General features: G+C 31.9%; 2 protein-coding genes across 6 annotated transcripts in view; one reads left to right on the forward strand and one right to left on the reverse strand.

Moving 5' to 3' along the window:
• LOC116850987 overlaps positions 1-20,175 on the reverse strand; it is a 168,008-nt gene that overhangs the window by 31,879 nt on the left and 115,954 nt on the right. The gene's annotated exons all lie outside the window — the stretch shown is intronic.
• Positions 9,948-20,175, forward strand: part of LOC116850988 (carbohydrate sulfotransferase 11) — a 94,476-nt gene continuing 84,248 nt past the window's right edge. The window contains exon 1 of the mRNA XM_032829927.1: positions 9,948-10,254. Coding sequence (XP_032685818.1) covers positions 10,239-10,254 — 16 coding nt within the window. The 5' untranslated portion in view covers positions 9,948-10,238. The remainder of the gene's footprint in view (positions 10,255-20,175) is intronic.

The raw sequence follows: 20,175 nt of genomic DNA on the forward strand, positions 1-20,175 counted from the left end.
TTCATATTTTCCGCTAAAGTTGACAGAATTCAAGTAAAAAATTATTGAAACCAATAATCTTGTAGATATTTACGTAAATATCTTAGAAAATAGAGGTCGTATAAAAAATTTTTTCAAGCAAAAGTTATTTGCATTTTTACGTTGAATAAAATGCCGTAATAAAAAATATGTATTTCTATTTAAAAAAGCAAAGTTGACCTTGTTCTGACCTTGGCGACGCCATCCTATGTCAAATAACTATTATTGTTGAATGCGTTTTTTTAAGCCTTACAACTTTTGTCTGAAACATTTTTCTCTCCCGTGCTTGGTTTTCGACATATTCGACTGGATGGATTAAAATGGTCCACCCTGTATATATACATATACAGGGTGTCTCACACTCTTCTCCGGACATTTTGTGGGGACGTAGAACAGGTTGAGGTGAACATAAAAGTCCTATACCGTTTTGCGATATTCGCAATAATTATCGAGATATTAATTATAGAAAACTTGTAAATGATCATGCAGGATATGGTAAATGAGTTATAATAGCGACGACTGCCGTCGTGTACTTATATTATACTTTAGGTCAAATTGAATAAAAAAGTCCTCTATCATTTTGCAAACAATCACATAGATTTTTAATTATTAATTAAAGAAGATAAGTGCATTATTACGCAAAATCGTGCAATAATCTTCTTTAATTAATAATTAAAAATCTATGTGATTATTTGGAAAATGGTAGAGGACTTTTTTGTTCAATTTGACCTAAAGTATAAGTACACGACGACAGTCGCGTCGCTACTATAACTCATTTACCATATTCTGCATGATCATTTACAAGTTTTCTATAATTAATATCTCGATAATTATTGTGAATATCGCAAACAGTATAGGACTTTTATGTTCAGCTCAACCTGTTCTACGTCCCCACAAAATGCCCGAAGAAGAGTGTGAGACACCCTGTATACAGGGTGTCCGAAACTTTTCTTGACACAAATCGGAGGAAAATAGAACGAATTAAACGGTACAGAAAAGTCAAATACCATTTTGTGAAATTCGCAATAATTTTCGAGGAATTAATTATTTTGTGTGAACAAATTAGCGCTCGGGCCGGTGCGCGACCATGATACACGCGAATCGCGACTCGCTGCGTTTCTCCGCCCATAGCTACGATGTGTCTCGTAGCCATAATTACCATAGTTACGAGATACAGCGTAGCTATGGGCGGAAGGACGCAGCGAGCGGCGATTCACGTGTATCACGGTCGCACGCGCTAATTTGCTGAGACAAAATAATTAATTACTCGAAAACTATTGCGAATTTCGCAAAATAATATTTGACTTTTCTGTTCCGTTTACTCTGTTCTGTTTTCTAACGAATTGTGTCAAGAAAGGTTTCGGGTACCCTATACAGTGTCTCACACTCTCCTCCGGGCATTTAGTAGGGACGTAGAATGGATTGATGTGAACATAAAAGTCCTATACCGTTTTGCGAAATTCGTAATAATCGTCAAGTAATTAATTGTGAGAGATTAAGGAAAAGCATGTGCTGAATGGTAGAGGACGGACCGCTTGAGTCACAGTGCAACCCAATAATATAGGGCGCGGATGTCGCGCGTGGCGATTGGAAAACAACGCACCACTGCCTATCCTTATACTGCTGCGCTCCTAAGTCTTGCCGCACCGCGTCAATACGAGCTGTAGGAGCACAGCGTTATAAGTATAGACAGTGGTGCATTGTCTTCCAATCGCTACGCACGACATCCGCGCGCTATATTATTGGGCTGCGCTGCGACTTAAGCGGTTCGTCCTCTACCATTCAGCACATGCTTTTCCTTAATCTTTCACAATTAATTACTCGACTATTATTACGAATTTCGCAGAGCGGTATAGGACTTTTATGTTCACATCAATCCATTCTACGTCCCCACTAAATGTCCGGAGGAGAGTGCGAGACATCCTGTATAGGTAACATTGTATCGTGTCCACATATGTGTTTTTAAAATTCTATAAATATGTAAGATGCGTATTAGTAAAAGGTGAAAGTCGAGAACTAGAAAATGACTGTGATTGATATTTTTTGATTAAAATAAAACCTCTATCTCCTATTATCATATTATTCTTATCCATTTTTACATCTGTATTGTTATTTCTGTCATAACCGATTAATAGTCCGATCGTAAGTCCGTTGCGATCGTGATAACTTGGAGAGAACGCAGTAAACTTTATAAGAAAGAAAGTGTGCGTGACAAATTCGCGTGACAAGTGCGCGTGACAAGGTCTACTATGACACGGTACGCGCGTCTGCCGACGAGGCAACCCGTCGTACTGATTTGTATGTAAGTGGAACACTTACTGTACAAAGTGTTCTACAACTATTTTTCTATGTTGATTTTGAATTACTCGCAAATTTGGAAATATATTCAAGGAAACTATTATTTGTTTTTTGACTCGGGACATAGAAATATACAGGGTGTAACTAAAATAGGGTAAACTATGGGAAAATATGGGACTAGGGTAAAATATGGGAAAACTACAGAGCTGAGCTTCCCACACCAAAACATAAAAAAAGTTATAAACATACCCAGATAGCTAAGTGTGATTAAGTATTTTGAGTAAACCAATACACAGCAGGTACTGTTAAATGTTTGCTTAATATTTATTATTAGCAGTACAAATAAGTCTCCGCCGTTTTTTATAAAAAAATTGGGCATTTATTGTGAAAGAACGGTATCTTATGTTTTATTCAAAGTATTGTCCATCGCTAGCCACTACTTTTTCCCATCTTTCTGGCAGCATACGGATACTGCGTCGGAAGAACGCTTCATCTTTTGAGGCTATCCATGAATCGACCCAATTTTTGGTATCTTCATATGATGTGAAGTGCTGCTCAGACAGGCCGTGTATCATCGATCGAAACAAGTGATAGTCAAAGGGAGCAATGTCTAGTGAATACGGCGGGTGGGGTAAAACTTCCCAATTGAGTGTTTCCAAGTAGGTTTTGACCGGCGCCGCAGCATGTGGACGAGCATTATCATGCAGGAGAATAATTTTGTCGTGTCAGGAGTAGTAGTGGGCGCGTTTTTCCTTGAGTGCTCGGCTCAATCTCATCAATTGTGTTCGGTAGAGAGCTCCAGTAATGGTTTCGTTCGGTTTGAGCAACTCATAATACACGACACCAAGCTGATCCCACCAAATACACAACATGAGTTTTTTTCCATGAATATTCGGCTTGGCTGTCGATGTTGAAGCATGGCCACGTGATCCCCATTATTTCCTCTTCTTTGGGTTATCGTAGTGGATCCATTTTTTATCACCAGTGACTATACGATGCAAAAAACCCTTTCGTTTATGCCTGGCAAGCAGCATTTCACATGTGCAAAATCAACGTTCAACGTTTCTCGGCTTCAGTTCATATGGAACCTAATTTCCTTGCTTTTAAATCATTCCCAACGATTTTAAACGATGTGAAATTGCTTATTGAGTCACTCCTAATGTAAGTGCAAGTTCTTCTTGCGTTTTACACGAATCTTCCTCCAATAATGCTTCCAATTCCGCGTCTTCGTACACTTTCGGCCTTCCGCTACGTTCTTTGTCTTCGACGTCAAACTCACCGTTCTTAAACTTTTGAAACCACTTGCGACAACTTCTCTCACTTAAAGCAGCCTCACTATATGCTTCTATAAGCAATCGATGTGCCTTAGCTGCAGATTTCTTCAAATTAAAGAAATAAATCAAAAGTTCCCGCAAACGACGTTTATTCGGCTCAAAACTCGACATTTTCGCACGAAAAAAATTATGTGATGCTGATACAAAATCGCTAATATTTCAAGGTTATGGTGTTGCCAGATGTCCAACCTTACGATATGACGTTTTACATCTGATAATTTCAACCATAACTTATTGGTGGGGTCATCTTTTGTCAAACGGCGGAGACTTATTTGTACTCCCAATAATATGTAATAAACGCGTTACTGAATACAATATGATTGCTTATACTTAGATGACAAAATTTCAAGAGTAAACGACAGTAGCACGTTGTCAGCATCTTGACAAAAACTTTTTAGCGAATTACAAATCTGCGTCAACATATTGCCGTTATTTGAATTAGAATTCACGTTCAATGAGACACACATAATGCTATTTTACCTTATACTTAGTTTGTTTAAATTAGTTCCTGTTTGTTATCGACAATACGGCAACAAACTCACAGACAGTTGGCTATCTGGCTATGTCCGCACCGTGTGTTATTCGTGTGTTATTTAAAGTTATATCTAGTACAAATTATGGAAAAAGCTTCGAAGTCGGCTTGGTCGATGACATTCCTTGAGTGTTTAGTCAAAAATTCGCATACAAGAGTCGATGTGTGGCACAGCGCCTTGTCGTGGTGCAAAACCCATGAATTATTCTTCCACAAATCTGGCCTTTTCTGGCGAACATTCTCTCTCAAACGCGCCATAATGCCTAGATAATATTGTTTGTTGATTTTCCATCCCCATTTCCTTCACTTTGTCGATGTTTTTGTCAGTTGAAGACGTTGAAAGTCGACCAGAATAAGGCAAGTCTTCAACCACTTCTCGGTCTTCTTTGAATGTTTTGTACCATAGGCCTTCTCCAACATTTTCAACGACTCAGCACAAGAAATTTCGTTGGCAACACGAAATTTGAGGCAAACTGTTCGATATTTGTATCCATTTTAAAAATCGCAGAGTATACTTGAGGTCGAATAACAAAACCAACAGCTATAAACAAACTGGTTGACAGATGGCGACAAAATTCTACATGATAATTAGGTACATTGGTACCAATTTATAGCAAAACATTGTTTTCATACTTTTTACGGGTTTTTGAAATAAACAATTCCCGGTATTTATTTGACAGAATGTATTGGCCTTTGTCGATGCAAATTTTTTTATTAAACTATTATTAAGGAAAAAATTATCTTTAGATTTTTACATAAGATAAAGAATTACAGCACAGAATTGAATTATTATATCATAAAATCGACAAAATAACGTATAATCAATATAACGTTATTTAAAGTTATATCTAGTGCAAATTATGGAGAAAGCTCCGAGGTCGACACCAATTTGAGGCAGGTTGAATCCCCCTCGGGGTTGCGTATTGCGAAACATGTCTAAGCACCCGGGGGCTGTAAAAAAAATTAGTGTCGACTCCGGGGCTTTTTCTATGATTTGCCCTGGATGAGGAGGGGCAACGGAGAAGACGGATATACTCGTACATGAACAGCAAGTTTTAAAGGATAGTAACTTTTGACTTTGAGAGACTGACAGCTGTATCATTTGGTACAGTAACAATGTTTCTCTCTGTAATCGCCGTGAGCTCGGGATAGCGCCAGAGATATCGCTTCCGAACGGCATCTCTGAGCGTTATCTAGGGAGAGGATTGTGGTAGAGCGTCAAGCAGATCAGTGGTTTAGAGCAGTCGCCTGACAAGCGAAAAATCCGAGTTCGAATCCCGGCCGTAGCAAATCGCACTTTTAATATTTTTTTCTCTGGAACGAAAAGAAACGCAGGTCCCAAACGACGGCGTCCCGCCGTCATCTAGTATGCTCTCCTTCTATGGCACTGGATATAATTTATATATATTGCTTATTTTTTGGTTAGTAAATGTCATTTGTACGAACATGTCTAATATTCGTCCCGTCAAAATGACATGTGTTTGCTACTTGGGATGTTCGGCATGTTGACCATCACCTAATAACGATGAATATCTGTTAGCAAAAGATGGAGTAACATGAGGCTAGTAGTGAGTGATGAGATCGCATGTTTTATGTTGGATTTTATTCCTATATTCGCTGTGTGTGTGTTGCTAGAAGATTAGATAACAAACCTAAAATATGTCATTTAAAACTATAAAGTTTGTTCCGCCGCATCGCACACCCTTATAGAAATATCATACTAAGAATCACTGATAATTACCTATTTTCAGTATTAAAAATACTGGATAATAAGTAATTATCAATGATTCTTAGTATGATATTTCTATAAGGGCATACTCATTTGCCCTAATTTTTTTTAATTATTATTTCAATAAATATCGTTTATGAAATGATAAAGGATTCTTTTGTTCAACTTGATAAGTTCTATAGCATGCCAGATAGCACGAAGATTAATAGAAGTTCATAGAGAATTCATTTTAAAGAAAACCTACAGAATTAGAAAAATGAATATCTGAAGAATTCTTGAAGAATTATCCGAGCCTAATTCATTATAAAGTATTTCTTCTTTATTATAATGAATATTTCGCGAATTATTATTTGGGATACTCTGAGAATTCGTGAGAAATTACTATTATTAGCTAATTTTATTTACATTTTATGGTTACATTGGACAAATATCCCATCGCTTATAATAAGCGTTGATTTATATATTTATATATAAATTTAATTAATTTAATTAAATCTTATATGGTAAAGTAGATTTTTTCTTTTTGTAAATTGTATAATTATTCAAAGTCTATAATTATAATTTATAATTATTCAAAGTTTATAGTCTTTTATGACTTTGTCTATTTAATAACAGTTAACAATAAAAAAATGTTTACTATAAACATAAAAAAAAAAAACGAAATAGAATACGAGATTTTGTAGACCTCACCTCATTAGTTAAGGATTAAATTATCAATAAATTACGTGAAAAATATAATTTTTATTAAAATTAAATTATTTTATTAAATCATATTATCAAAAAATTATATTACTGTGTTAATTACAATACATATAGGCAAAATGTAAGACGTTTATATCAATCGAAGAAGTGGTGTAGTGTCTAAAGCAACAGACTCATAATCCAGAGATGCCTCAGGATCCAAGTTCGAGTCCCACTAGTGGCAGTGAGAATTTTTAAATGTGATGATATTAGAATCAAGTAATCTAAAATTTTCAAGTGAAATCAGGCAACGCTATAATATTTACAAATAGTTTCTGTTAAAAAAAGTAATACCTATTATATATAAAAAAATTTATAAGATATATATTTATTGTTCCATAAGTAATTAAAAATGAATACTTTAAAAAGTTGCCAGAAATTCTAATTGTAGTGCATATAACTTCCTTAGGCGTTCCTAAAGTTTATTTTTACGAATTCTTAAAGAATTACCGTTCAAGAAAGAAGAATACTTTAAGAATAATTTAGAAATTCATTGTGCTATCTGGAATGAGTGGATGTGCGTGTTGTGTGACATCTTGTATTTCGTCTTCTAGTTTTATTTCAGATTTGGGAATCGAGATAAGTGCGAATATAAATATGTCAAACAAGTAAATTATGATAATCATCTCAGATAACCTGTCTATGAAGTTGCCGTCAAGTTGTTGAGAACCGTTGAAGCAAATGTTTTCGAAAAAGTAGGGACAAGATGCTTCTACATTATGTTCGTTGGATTGTGCTCACGTGTATTCTTCATGAATCGATACTAAGTTAACATGACGACAACAATTGCTTAAATATGAATGACGTACATATGATGGCATATTGTCATCGCATATTCCAACGAACATATTCCAACGAACATAATGTAGAAGCACCTAATCATACTAAGAAATACTGAAAAATTATTAGTGATTAAGTATTACCAGTAATTCAGTAATTTTTTGGCCAGTGCTTAATTTCTGGTGAATACTGATAATAAAATCACTGTTAAATATTAATAGTAATCAAATACTGAGAATTATTGTGCGAAGGTGAAAAATGAGAAAATCATAATATTTAAAAAATATATTTATAATTCCTAATTTTCTCATGTCTCATAAACCATTTAGGTATCGAAGATTGTCAACAACACACACTCCAAACTTTTGTGAATCCTCCTCCCCTCGATAGTTTCGATCCGAAGCGGTAATATCACCAGTCACCCACCATCCATGTCCTGATTCCGTTAAAAGTGTTACTTAACTTGAGAATCGAGCGGCACGCAGCGATTCCCAATAACTCCAACGATATTCTTACGATTTACGCTTATATAATATATCCTTATAATGTTCATAGTATGTTATAACATACCTTGCAAACACCAAATAATAGTCATATAACATATATAAGGCTGAATTCCCACTTCGCGCGTCACGCGTCGCGTCGTCCGAGTTAAGCCAATCAAATCGTCCCATTTTATTCGGCATGAAGTTACGCAATAAATGGGACGATTTGATTGGTTTAACTTGGACGACGCGACGCATGACACGCTAAGTGGGAACGCACCCTAAAGTTGCCAAATAAACAATTATTTTTTAAATTCGTACACAGTGTGTTTGTTATTGACAAATTGTTGTAAATATATGAAAATTACTTATTGTTCACACTTTGTCGACAAAAACATGTAATTTAGAAACTTCAACGATTGAAAGCAAATACAAAGCAAATCGATGAAAAAGGTTCCATTTCTGTTATTGTTGTCACGTTGCCATCAAAATGCTATTGACCCAAAAACAAGTCATCAGTTCTTGTCATGTTGCCATCATGTTGTTTGCAACCTTCCGTACTATTATTGCTGATCGTTTGCTCTTAAAAAAATTTCATTAACTGATTATATGTATTACCACTCATGTTGCTGAATTTGGTAGCACATCGCTTACGATGATGGCAACCAAATATCAACTATTCAGCAAAACATGCAATACATTCGTTTGCTTGATATGCTAAATCACGCTTGGTTATCTCGGATATAATAAGATTTATATAGAGTAAAATTCTCATTATTCTCGTAATTTTTTATTTCATATCAAACATTATTCAATTACATTATTCGCGTCGAAAAGAAATCTTAAGAAACATCAACTGCATTTGCAAGATCAAAGTGCAATATTTCAAGCAGATAGTAATTTTATGTTATAATGTTAACAATTCGTTATTTTATAGCGTTTATAGATTCAGCGAAACTTGCGAATTACTATTACTAAATACATGTTAATTTCAATCGATCGGTGAAAGCCGATCAGTAACGCAACGCGTTTGCGCGAAAAACATCTAGCAACAAATCGACCCGCGAAAAAACTGACCAATCATCGCAAGCGGATGAGACTCGTAGGTGCGGGTTGAGATATCTATGCGCCCCGAAACCAAATCTCAAATTTCGCGTTTGCACCGGCTTAGCTTTTAAACTATAAACTTTCATTCTTAATTTTATTGTCATCGTTTGTTATAATTAATAATGTTTAAATTATTTTTATTTGGCTACAACAATTTCGGGGACGTATTATTAATGGTGCACTACAGTGTGTAAAATATATATTTTGTTACTGTATGTAAATATATTTTGTTAACATCTTGATTTTGCGTGTGCTAGTATATACGAATATATAATAATGCATTTCACGAATATTCAGGAATTTTATATTGTGTTATATTCTATTAAACGTGTGTTTATTTAAAAGGGGTAATATTTCTTAAATAAAACGAATACTATACTAATAATCTTTGCATGAAAGTTTCATTATTATGAAACTATGCTATGTTTCTTCTTTAAAACACAATCAATATAATATCCTAATTAAGCTGAATTTAGAATATTTTCACAATTAAGTTAAAATTAATTGAGAAATTAATATTCATTATATTGAGTTTATATCTTTCATATTCAATTTTAAGAATTCAGAATTTTTATTAGGGAAAAAAGGCAAATTTTAAACCATCGTAATTATTCCTCACCTAAATTTTATCTAAATTTTTGGTCAAACAAATTGAGCTTGGAATAGGTTCCATTTTAAAAACGTTTCTTGCTCTGTACAAATACTCGTTGCTAAGAACTTCAAGTCAGAAACAGAACCTTGATATATTTTCGATCCGGAGATACAATGTTTCATCGATTGTCACTTATTTCATATCCACCAATTTTCATCAATCATAGAGAAACAGATAGCGATAAGCATCGAGGGTGAATATATATCGCACCTGTAAGCACCCTAAGAAACCAGCCCTGTCGGAACGCGGTGGGTCGAACGGTAGCGTCGCGGACACGAGAATCGAGGCGACCGAGTGAGGTCGGTTCAGTGATTCGCACGATGCCACCGTGATACGTGTGTCGTCGAGTGTTCCTTGTTAACGACACGCGCACGCATCACGTGGCGCACGCACATACCATTGTGTGGACAATAACGTAATCCTCGGCGACACCCCATCTTTTGTGGGACGAACACAACCTGACGACCGACGATTGAAGGAGAAGCGACGTTGGACGACTGCTCGTGCGCGACCATCGATGCGTCAGTGATTATTCGTCGCTGTCGCCGTTGTCATTGGATATATGTCCGCCGGAGAAGGTACGATGCGATAAAATACTAGGAGATGAAGCACTTAGCCGCGATCTCGCAGCGAATCCCAAAATTAGAATCGCACAGAAAAACTACCCTGTGCTAATCTCGTCGTCGACTGGTTTTCTTTCCGCCTCCCGCCCTCTCCTCCTCCCCCACCACTATCTTTTTATCTTTCTCAGCACGCGGTTCTTTTATTTCGATCACTGTTGTCAAAAACATTTTTTTTTTATTTCTTCATTATTTCGTACCTCTGTCAGGTACGATACATCGTTAATGAACGACGATTTATATGAATTGCACAATAATACTGATTCATGCGACATTTAGGAACATACGCCGACTTGAATTTGTTACATTTTAGCGGATGTTTCTTTCGACTTTGGACGTCCGTTAATATAATTCATAGACTATCATACTTCGACACCAAACTTCATAATTTATAATATAAAATAGATAATAATAGAGTTAAAAGAAATATATATGTATTTTTGTATTTATGTTGCTTAATTTTGTGATCTTTTCTCATTTATTTAATATTTTTTTTATTTTTTACTTTGCTTGGTTATAGATATATCGTAATTATTATTTATAATAAAATATACATTAACTTGTATAAATATTTTAATTAATTGATATTATGTTTTATATGATTTGTACAAGAAATTCTGTTTTTATGCGCGGTTAAAATATAACTTAGTAAATAATAAAAATAAATTTGTTGTAATGAACTATATATTTTTATACTAGTGCTATATAACAGAATTACGTATTCTCTTTGATAATGTAATCGATTTTTTGTATTAATTTATGGTAATTTTTTAAGAAAAAAATTATTTACTAGGCAGATAAATATTTATGCTAAATGAATTTGCAGTAACTATCAAAAAGAATCGAGTAATTTTGCAAATTATATAGAATATAGAATAAATAATTGAGTTATATAAAAAATTATTTGATGACAGACAAATGATGCAACAGATTATTGATGCGATAACGGAAGGAAGCCATTTTTATTAAAAAAACAGATTGTTATCATTAACAATGATACTCACAAGATGACTCGCAAAATTAATTTATTGTACACGTTTAAAACAAAATGTAAACGCGATTTGCTCTCAAATTATTCGTTATTAATAAATATTCTATATTTATTCGAATAAAGTAAAAACTTCGTGAAAATATTAAAAGCAGAGACCCTTTGTGTCTATATGTATATAAATTTATTATAATTTTGTATATTAACTTCTTACTTATCTTTTTTAACATTTTTATTCTTCTACTGATTACGCGTTACACGTGAGTGGATAACTTTCTGATAAAAACACGTATGTATGAAACGTCAAGCTATCAAAATGTCACTTCATTTTGACACATTCCCGCTTACCGGATGAATCAACAGTCATGAAAAACGATCAGCTAGAAACGGATACGGATACGGCAAAACTTTTTAGTGGTTACCGATTTGAGAAATAATATAGCATCAACGCAACTGAGTGTATGTATAATTATATAAAACTTAAATATCAAATTACTGAAAAATTTATTGATTAAATAAATTATATTCTATTATTTTTCATGGTTTCAAGGTTTCTATCAATTTCCTTAAAACTCAATACAGAAGTAACATATATAACTTGTTACATCATTTTTGCGATACCATGTACTTGTGCAGTATTATGTCTACGGGTGCGGATGTCGCACTATGTCATTGCGGAAATACGTTTATTTTACGAAGCCTGATTGAATTTGATTGTCACGAGCTTTTGCGTGACATTCTTGCAATCAAGTCTCTATGGAGTCTTTTATATTCTTTTGCAATTGTATGATTATGTAAAAAGGCATTTTCTTGCAATTTTTTTACCTATCAAGCGCGATATATTGATAAATATATTTCCAGAAAATTTGTGAAATCTGTTTATTTGTTTAATTATCGCACGTATATATATATCGCCAATTCATATATTAACAAGATATTTTGTTTTATACAAAAAGAAGACACAAATATTATATATATATATATATATATATATATATATATATATATATATATATATATATATATAGTATGATTATTGCGATCTATTGGGATTATTGACTAGAAAAACTATAAAAAGTTAATGTAGCAATTCTTTCTTTGGAACTTCTTGCTCTTCATTTTTTTTTACCATTACTATTTCATTAACAACAAAATATTCTTGAATAATAAAAATATAATTCACAATTTTACTTTGCAACATTTTAGATATATATTTTACTAAAAATAAACGTACTTAAAATAATAATTTTCATGTCTTCCTCACATCTCAAAATTACTTTGATTTATTATTACTCGAAAGATTAATTCGATTGACAGCCTGTTACGTTATTCCGTAACCACTATTAATCCAATTGTATCCGAGTGACCATTATGATCATTGCTTTATCGTTCAATGACGAACGACGAAGCCGGCTGTAGAGAACACAATAACTAGATCCATCTTGTCCTTGACAACGTAATTACACGCGCAATTATGCTAAGCGAATAGCTAAGAGAAAATCATGGACGGAAGGATTGTTCACGTTAAATGTTGAAATACGCAGTGATCGCAATTCGCGAGTATTAATGACACTTCTATAAAAATTTATGATATTTAAAAATAGATTAATGTTTCACATATCATTTTAAAAGAATAAAAAAATTTGGATGACATCGATTATATGTATAAAAGACATCGAAATATTGATTAATTAGTTAATTTAAAAAAATGGATTTTTAAAAAATTTATTAAAAAAAATATATTTTTTATTATATATTTTATTACATTATGTTTTTCAATTCTTATTGCGACTTTAATTATAAAATGTTTTAATGCTTTTATACAAAGTCATAATGTTATTGACAAATTTATAATATTATTGACAAATATCTTGCGAAACATGTATTACATGAAAAAATGTTATAGACAAATTTTATTTGGTATTAAAGGGAACATAAGATATATAATACCCTATTAGAGTTATATTATAGATAGCGCTATTATCAAACAAACAAGCGCTATTATCAGGTCAAACAAAAATTAACTATATTTGTTTTATTGGAAAACCTAATTTTTTATTATTTTATGTGGAAGTAAAGATAAAAACAAATACTTTTTATTTGGAACATATTTTTATTAAATGCAAATTTTTCGAAATAATCGTCTTTAAAGAAACATTTACTTCATATTTTCATATGTATCTATAAAGAGATCTATAAGAATATACGACAGCGTATTATTGATATATGTTTTTATTATTCCACAATTTTGCAAATAAAATAAAATTTTAGAAATGTGTAAAAATATCATAAAATAAATGATGTTTCTTTAAAACAAATTATCTAAAAAAATTTACATTTAATAAAAAAAAAACGTTTAATAAAAAATAATTGTTTTTACCTTGACTTGCACATAAAACAATAAAAAATGAGCGTATTCGTTTAAAAAAATATAGTTGATCTTTGTTTGGCTTAGTAGTAGTGTTATCTATAATAGTCAGTTATGATAGTGTCTCCTTTAATACCAACCAAATCTTGTTTATTCATATGCTATTTTTTCATATGCATATTTTATGAGATATTTATTATTAACATTATAAATAGTCCTATATATTGGGAAGAGGAATAAAATATGGGCAGAAGAGGAGGTTTATAATCTCCTCTTTCGATCATCATGTCGACCAATCTCATTAGTGAAGAAAACACCGAGTAGCACGTTATTGAAATTTTATTGAGACTTTTGTGGGTGAGATACATATACAGGGTGTTTGACTCGTACTGTACCAGAGCTAATATATAGCTAGAATATGTCGGGGTGAGTAATGAAATAGGTATTTTTTTTTAAACAACCACGTGAAATTTTGAGATATTAACAACGAAAGATTTCTACCGAGTGGCAGCCTACTGGCCAATTAGCATATGCGCTGTGGTAAGACGAACGCTGTATGCGCTGTAGCATCGACATGACAGACGCGTTTTCCTCGTTGCTAGGAGGCTGGGCCGACTAGTCTGTCATGTCGATGCTACAGCGTTCGTCTCACCGTAACGCGTGTGCCAGTGGACTGCCACTCGGTAGAAATCTTTCGTTGGAAATATTTCAAAATTTCACGTGGTTGTTTAAAAAAAGATACCTATTCCATTACTCACCCTGACCTATTCTAGCAATATATTAGCTCTGGTACGGTACGAATAGGACACCCTGTATAGTGCGTATTTGTGTAACAATTTTAATAAAATAGGAAAAAAGAATTTGTAAGTGCTTTGACATCTGGGGTTTATTTTTATAAGAACGCGATATAAAAATAATGTCTGAAGTTTATATATGAAACATACACACACACTCATATGATAACTTTAACCTAACTTAACCTACTTTAATTTAATATAACGTAGCTTGGAAAGACTAATGTATCTAAGCATTTGTGTAAACAAATTGAATACTTGAACATTATTATATATTTACCTGTAAAACACATTTTCTATGAAATATTAGGACCTTAACTTAGTTTCCGCCCGCAAATGTTAGATGGCAATGCAAACAGTTCTAGTAGTCATTACTAACGAAACAGGTAGTTTGTGATTAATTTCGACATTTCTCGATAACATTCAGTCAGCATACACAATTATTTTCCTAAACAACAATTTCTTTTGCTTTGTGAAAAATGGAACGCGATAAAGTGTTTTTTCGACATGTGCTTTTGCACTATTTTGATTTGAAAAAAAGTGTAGCAGAAGTTCATCGATTACTTGAAGAAGGTTATGGTGATCGAGCTCCATCACATACAACATGTAAAGAGTGGTATAGACGATTCAAAAGTAATGATTTTGATGTCAATGACAAACCACGCTCAGGACAGCCAAAAAAATTCCAAGACGATGAATTGCTAGCATTATTGCATGAAAACTCGGCTCGAACGTTACAAGAACTTGGAAACGAGCTAGGAGTTACTGAAGCAGCTGTTTCCAAACGTTTACACGCCATGGGAAAGATCCAAAAGGAAGGAAGATGGGTACCACATGAATTGTCTGAAAGTGCCATTCACAACCGTTTCAATATCACGGTTTCGTTGCTTGCCAGGCAAAAAAAGAAGAGTTTTCTGTGGCGTATTGTGACTGGCGATGAAAAGTGGATCTACTACGACAATCCCAAACGCAAAAAATCATGGGTAGACCCAGGACAACCATCAACATCGCAGCCAAAACGGAACATCCACGGTCATAAGGTAATGCTTTGCATTTGGTGGGATCAGCAAGGAGTGCTGTACTACGAACTGCTGAAACCAAACGAAACTGTTACTGCCGATGTCTACAAATGTCAATTGAACAAATTGAATGATGAGCTGTTGCGAAAAAGACCAGCAATAGCGAGTAACAGGCGCAAAGTTATTCTCTTACACGATAACGCTCGGCCACACACTGGAAAAACCGTCAAAGAAACACTGACGCAGCTCGAATGGGAAACTCTTCCTCACCCAGCGTACTCACCAGACATAGCGCCTTCTGATTACCACTTGTTCAGATCGATGCAGCACGGCTTGAGTGGTACACGCTTCCGAAATGTTGAAGAAGTGCGAGAATGGGTGGACGAATGGATTGCTTCGAAACAAACATCGTTTTATCGAGATGGTATCGCCCAGTTGCCAGAAAGATGGCAAAAAGTTGTAGAAAGTGATGGAAAATACTTTCATTGAAATAATTTAAATAAATTTTTTACAATAAATGCTTTTTCTCAGTATTTTTTGGGCGGAAACTAAGTTAAGGTCCTAATAAATCAATTTTAGATATATAAAATGAATGATAAAAATACACCTTGTTAAATAATTATATTTTTAAAAAAAGAGACTGCAAATATGCTAATGCGTCGCTGCAAACCTCTCAAAACTTTTTACTTTCGAAGATAATTTCTTGTATAAAATCGAATTTTTCTCAAATGTTTTACTTTCCATGTTTAATTTTTATTTTAGAACTTAACTAAATAAAACTTTTCGGTATTATAACCTATTCAGGCATATTTTTAAATCTTGGAGTTTTGAAAAAAAGAATTGAAAAATATTAATCTGAATTAAAGTTGCAGGCTATCAAAGTTACACAGGTCTTCCAGACTTATGTGCTTCTGATAATACTCTGGAAGATGTGTGTTTAAATCTGAAAAAACAGATTTTGAGCAGAAAATGTCTCTTGGCAAGAAAGCTACAGATTGCACACAGAATCTGTTTATCAGATAGTGTCGGTAAATTAATATCAGTAATGTTACAGAGTCTGCTAACAAAATCTGATAGCAGATTGGTGCCAAAAATGCAGCAAACTCTATAGTTTTGTAGGTTATTTATTTTAAATCGAATGATACCATGCATACCATGCATTTTAAATAGTTACTTAAATTGATATTTAACTCTTGCATTGTCCTATATTTGCACTAGTTTTTTCTATACCCTATTTTTGTCGCTTTTGTACAGAAAATGAATAATATACGATGTGAAAACATAAAACAACATGATATTGCATATCAAAGAATGTATACCAAGTCCCAAAATAATAACATTTTTGTACATAATAATAACATGATAACATTAATATAGATTACAATTAAGCATTATTGTTTAAATGTATTTCTGTTAATCTTGATTCAGTTTAAAATTACATTGAGTATCAAAACAACTTCAAGACGATTTCAATACATTTTTCTTGATCCAATGTAGAGCATAGTCCGATAAGAGAGTTTTATTTCTGAAGGTTAATAAAAAATATGTTCTCTCACTAGACTATTGGCTATTTTTCAAATCGACGAAAAAGTGTTTTAACAGTTTTAAAACTCATTGTATATCCTTTGATAGATACAGGACTTCAATATTAGTCATTTCGGCTAGGATATTTCAGCTCGGATGCATTATATTTATATATTTTTCTATCATAATTGTAGATGAAAGAGCGAATCTTATCAGTGAATATTGTTGCACTGATTTATTTTGTGAAATGAAGATAATATAGCAAAGTAAATTTTTAAGAAAATGACAGATATTTAAAAATATCTTATGCGCTTGAATCTCAAGCATATACTATCTTACATATATAGTATCTTTAAGGAATGAACCTTATAGAATTTGTTCGATCATTCGCCGCACATACTATCATTAATTGTCAGACATTCTATTTAAGAAACAATTTATTAATAGTAAATAATATTAAAATAAAAGAAAATTAATAGTCTCTCTACTTGATTAAAATTTAAATTTAATCGATAATAATCAGATTTAATTAAATTAACAATAAAAACACGAAAAATATATTTTTTACTGAGAATAAAAATTATATTATATTATATGAAGTCAATACGAAGACTGTTTGTATCATTCGAGAAAGTGGTGTACCTAAAGTGATAAATTCACGATCCAAAGATGTTCCGAGTCCGAGTTTGAGAACGACCAGTGTTAAATGTGAATTCTAAAATATGATGTAGTATGAAATCAAATAAAAATTTCAAGTAAGCTAAATTTCAAATAATGTTCAGTATACACTCTGCCAACTTATTTAATAGTTTCTATTAGGAAAAAAGCAATAATGTTTTTATAGCAATAATGTTAGAATTCCCAAAGAAAGTCACTTAAAATACCTATATATTATAGATATGTCAAATACAAAATTTCGATCACGCCTATATTTAGGCTTTTTGGCGGTCTAAAGATTAATGCGAATATTAATTAAATGTTGAGAGAATAATAATAAAAAAAGGACCCAAATAAAAAATACCAATACAAAAAAATACCAAACAAAAAAGACCAAAACAGAAATTATCAAAACAAAAACTATAAAACGAAAAGTATATGTTAACTTAAACAATGTGCAGATGTTTTAAATTAATTTAATTTAAAAAAGAAGTGAGATCAATATAATTAACCAAGTACGTATATATGTAAGTATTTATTATACAAGTAATTGTGTGACAAATATATTGTGTGATATTATAATGTTCAGATATTTTGAATAAGAAAAAAACATTTTTTTTAATCAATTATGTCTTATGTCAGTGTCCTATGTCAATTTGTTATTTCCTATATCTATAGTTGGGGCACATCATTCCTAGTAGCATATATTGGTTTCATATACGTTTTCTACGTATATGAAACGTATAAACTATTTCATAACCGTCTGTAAAATGTTTCCCAAACGTTTCTAAACAGTATATACTAACTGAGATGTTTTCATGTAGTATACTATAATTCATCATATTTTATTAATATTAATAATTGAACGCTGAAATGTCGAAGTATTAAATTGAGAAAAACTTAACATCGAGGATCAAAAACTCGGCATGCCCCAGTGAATACATCATTCTTCAATATAAATGTTTATAATGTAGTAATATTTTATGTACATTATACATTATGTAATTATATATATTATTGAAAATATACTCAACTATGGAGAAATCTATATTGATGTTTCGTAAGTTCAAAGCTGTGTTGCCGTATAGAAAAATAACTTTTCTATATGAATATATTTGTTATCATAAATTAAAACATTAGTGAAAATATGTGTTGCTTGTTATTGGTAAAATCAATGTTAATTGTTTGTGGATTCAAGATTTTGTTTCGTCATATATAAAATTGAATTTTTTCTATGTGAATATAATAACTCCTATATGTGTGTTCGTCAATATAAATCAAGCCTTATATTTTTTTTACATAAGTAAATTAATTTTTTTTGTATGCTACTCTTCTCATTCCAAATCGTATTATACTATATAAATTTATGTATGTGTGTATTTCAATGTATTCATTGGGGCCGAGTTTTTGCCGAGTTTTTGATTCTCAATGTTAAGTTTTTCTTAATTTGATACTTTGATATTTCAGTGTTCAATTATTAAGATTAATAAAATATGATGATTTACAGTATACTACATGAAAACGTCTCGGTTAGTATATACTGTTTAGAAACGTGTGGGAAATATTTTACAAACTGTTATGAAATGGTTTATACGTGTTTAAAAAACGTGTGTGAAACCAATATATGCTACTAGAGATGATGTGTCCCAACTATAGATATAGAAAATAACAAATTAACATAAAATACTGACCTAAGACATAATTGATTAAACAAAATTTTTTTTCTTATTCAAAATATCTGAACATTATAATATCACACAATTATTTGTGTAATAAATACTTACACATATACGTACTTGGTTAATTATATTGATCTCACTTCTTTTTTTAATTAAATTAATTTAAAACATCTGCATTCTGTTTAAGTTAACATGTACTTTTCATTTTGTAGTTTTTGTTTTGATAATTTCTGTTTTGATCTTTTTTATTTGATATTTTTTGTATTACTATTTTTTATTTGGGTCTTTTCTTTGATACGTACTCGGCGTCTTTTTTTTCTTTTGTAAAGACTTTCAGACTATTTGTTACGACCTCACAGCTTTTTGTGTAGATTATTTAGATACAAATTTTTTACATTATTTTTACAACAAAGAAAATGTATGCACCTTTGGAATTTCGTGGCCAACTGCATTTTTTTATTGTGGAATCATTAATTAAAATCTATTTTATGTGCTTATTACGCACAACGTTTATATAATGTCCATTAGTTATACTTTTGCCATTGTGGAAAATTGTATTAATAATTTTATATATCTATGCCTATATGTATCTTTGACGTAGAACACCTTTAATTTTTAAATTTGTAGTTTTAAACGTTTTGTTATATTAGTAGTTTTAAATAATTTTAAAATAAAGATATTTTTTGTTATTATTTCTTTTTTTTCAATTATACTGCGTTTTCTCCATAAGGAGTACATACTTTTTCTTTATTTTTCCAATTGTTAAAATTGTATTCTATTAATTCTTATAAAGTATATGATTTTTTCAATTTTTCTTACAATTAAAATAATAGAATATGATTTGATTGGA

The sequence above is a fragment of the Odontomachus brunneus genome, unplaced genomic scaffold (genome assembly GCF_010583005.1).
Source record: "Odontomachus brunneus isolate Ranch 3 - 2012 unplaced genomic scaffold, Obru_v1 Obru_scaffold_163, whole genome shotgun sequence".
In the NCBI taxonomy this organism is placed as follows: domain Eukaryota; kingdom Metazoa; phylum Arthropoda; class Insecta; order Hymenoptera; family Formicidae; genus Odontomachus; species Odontomachus brunneus.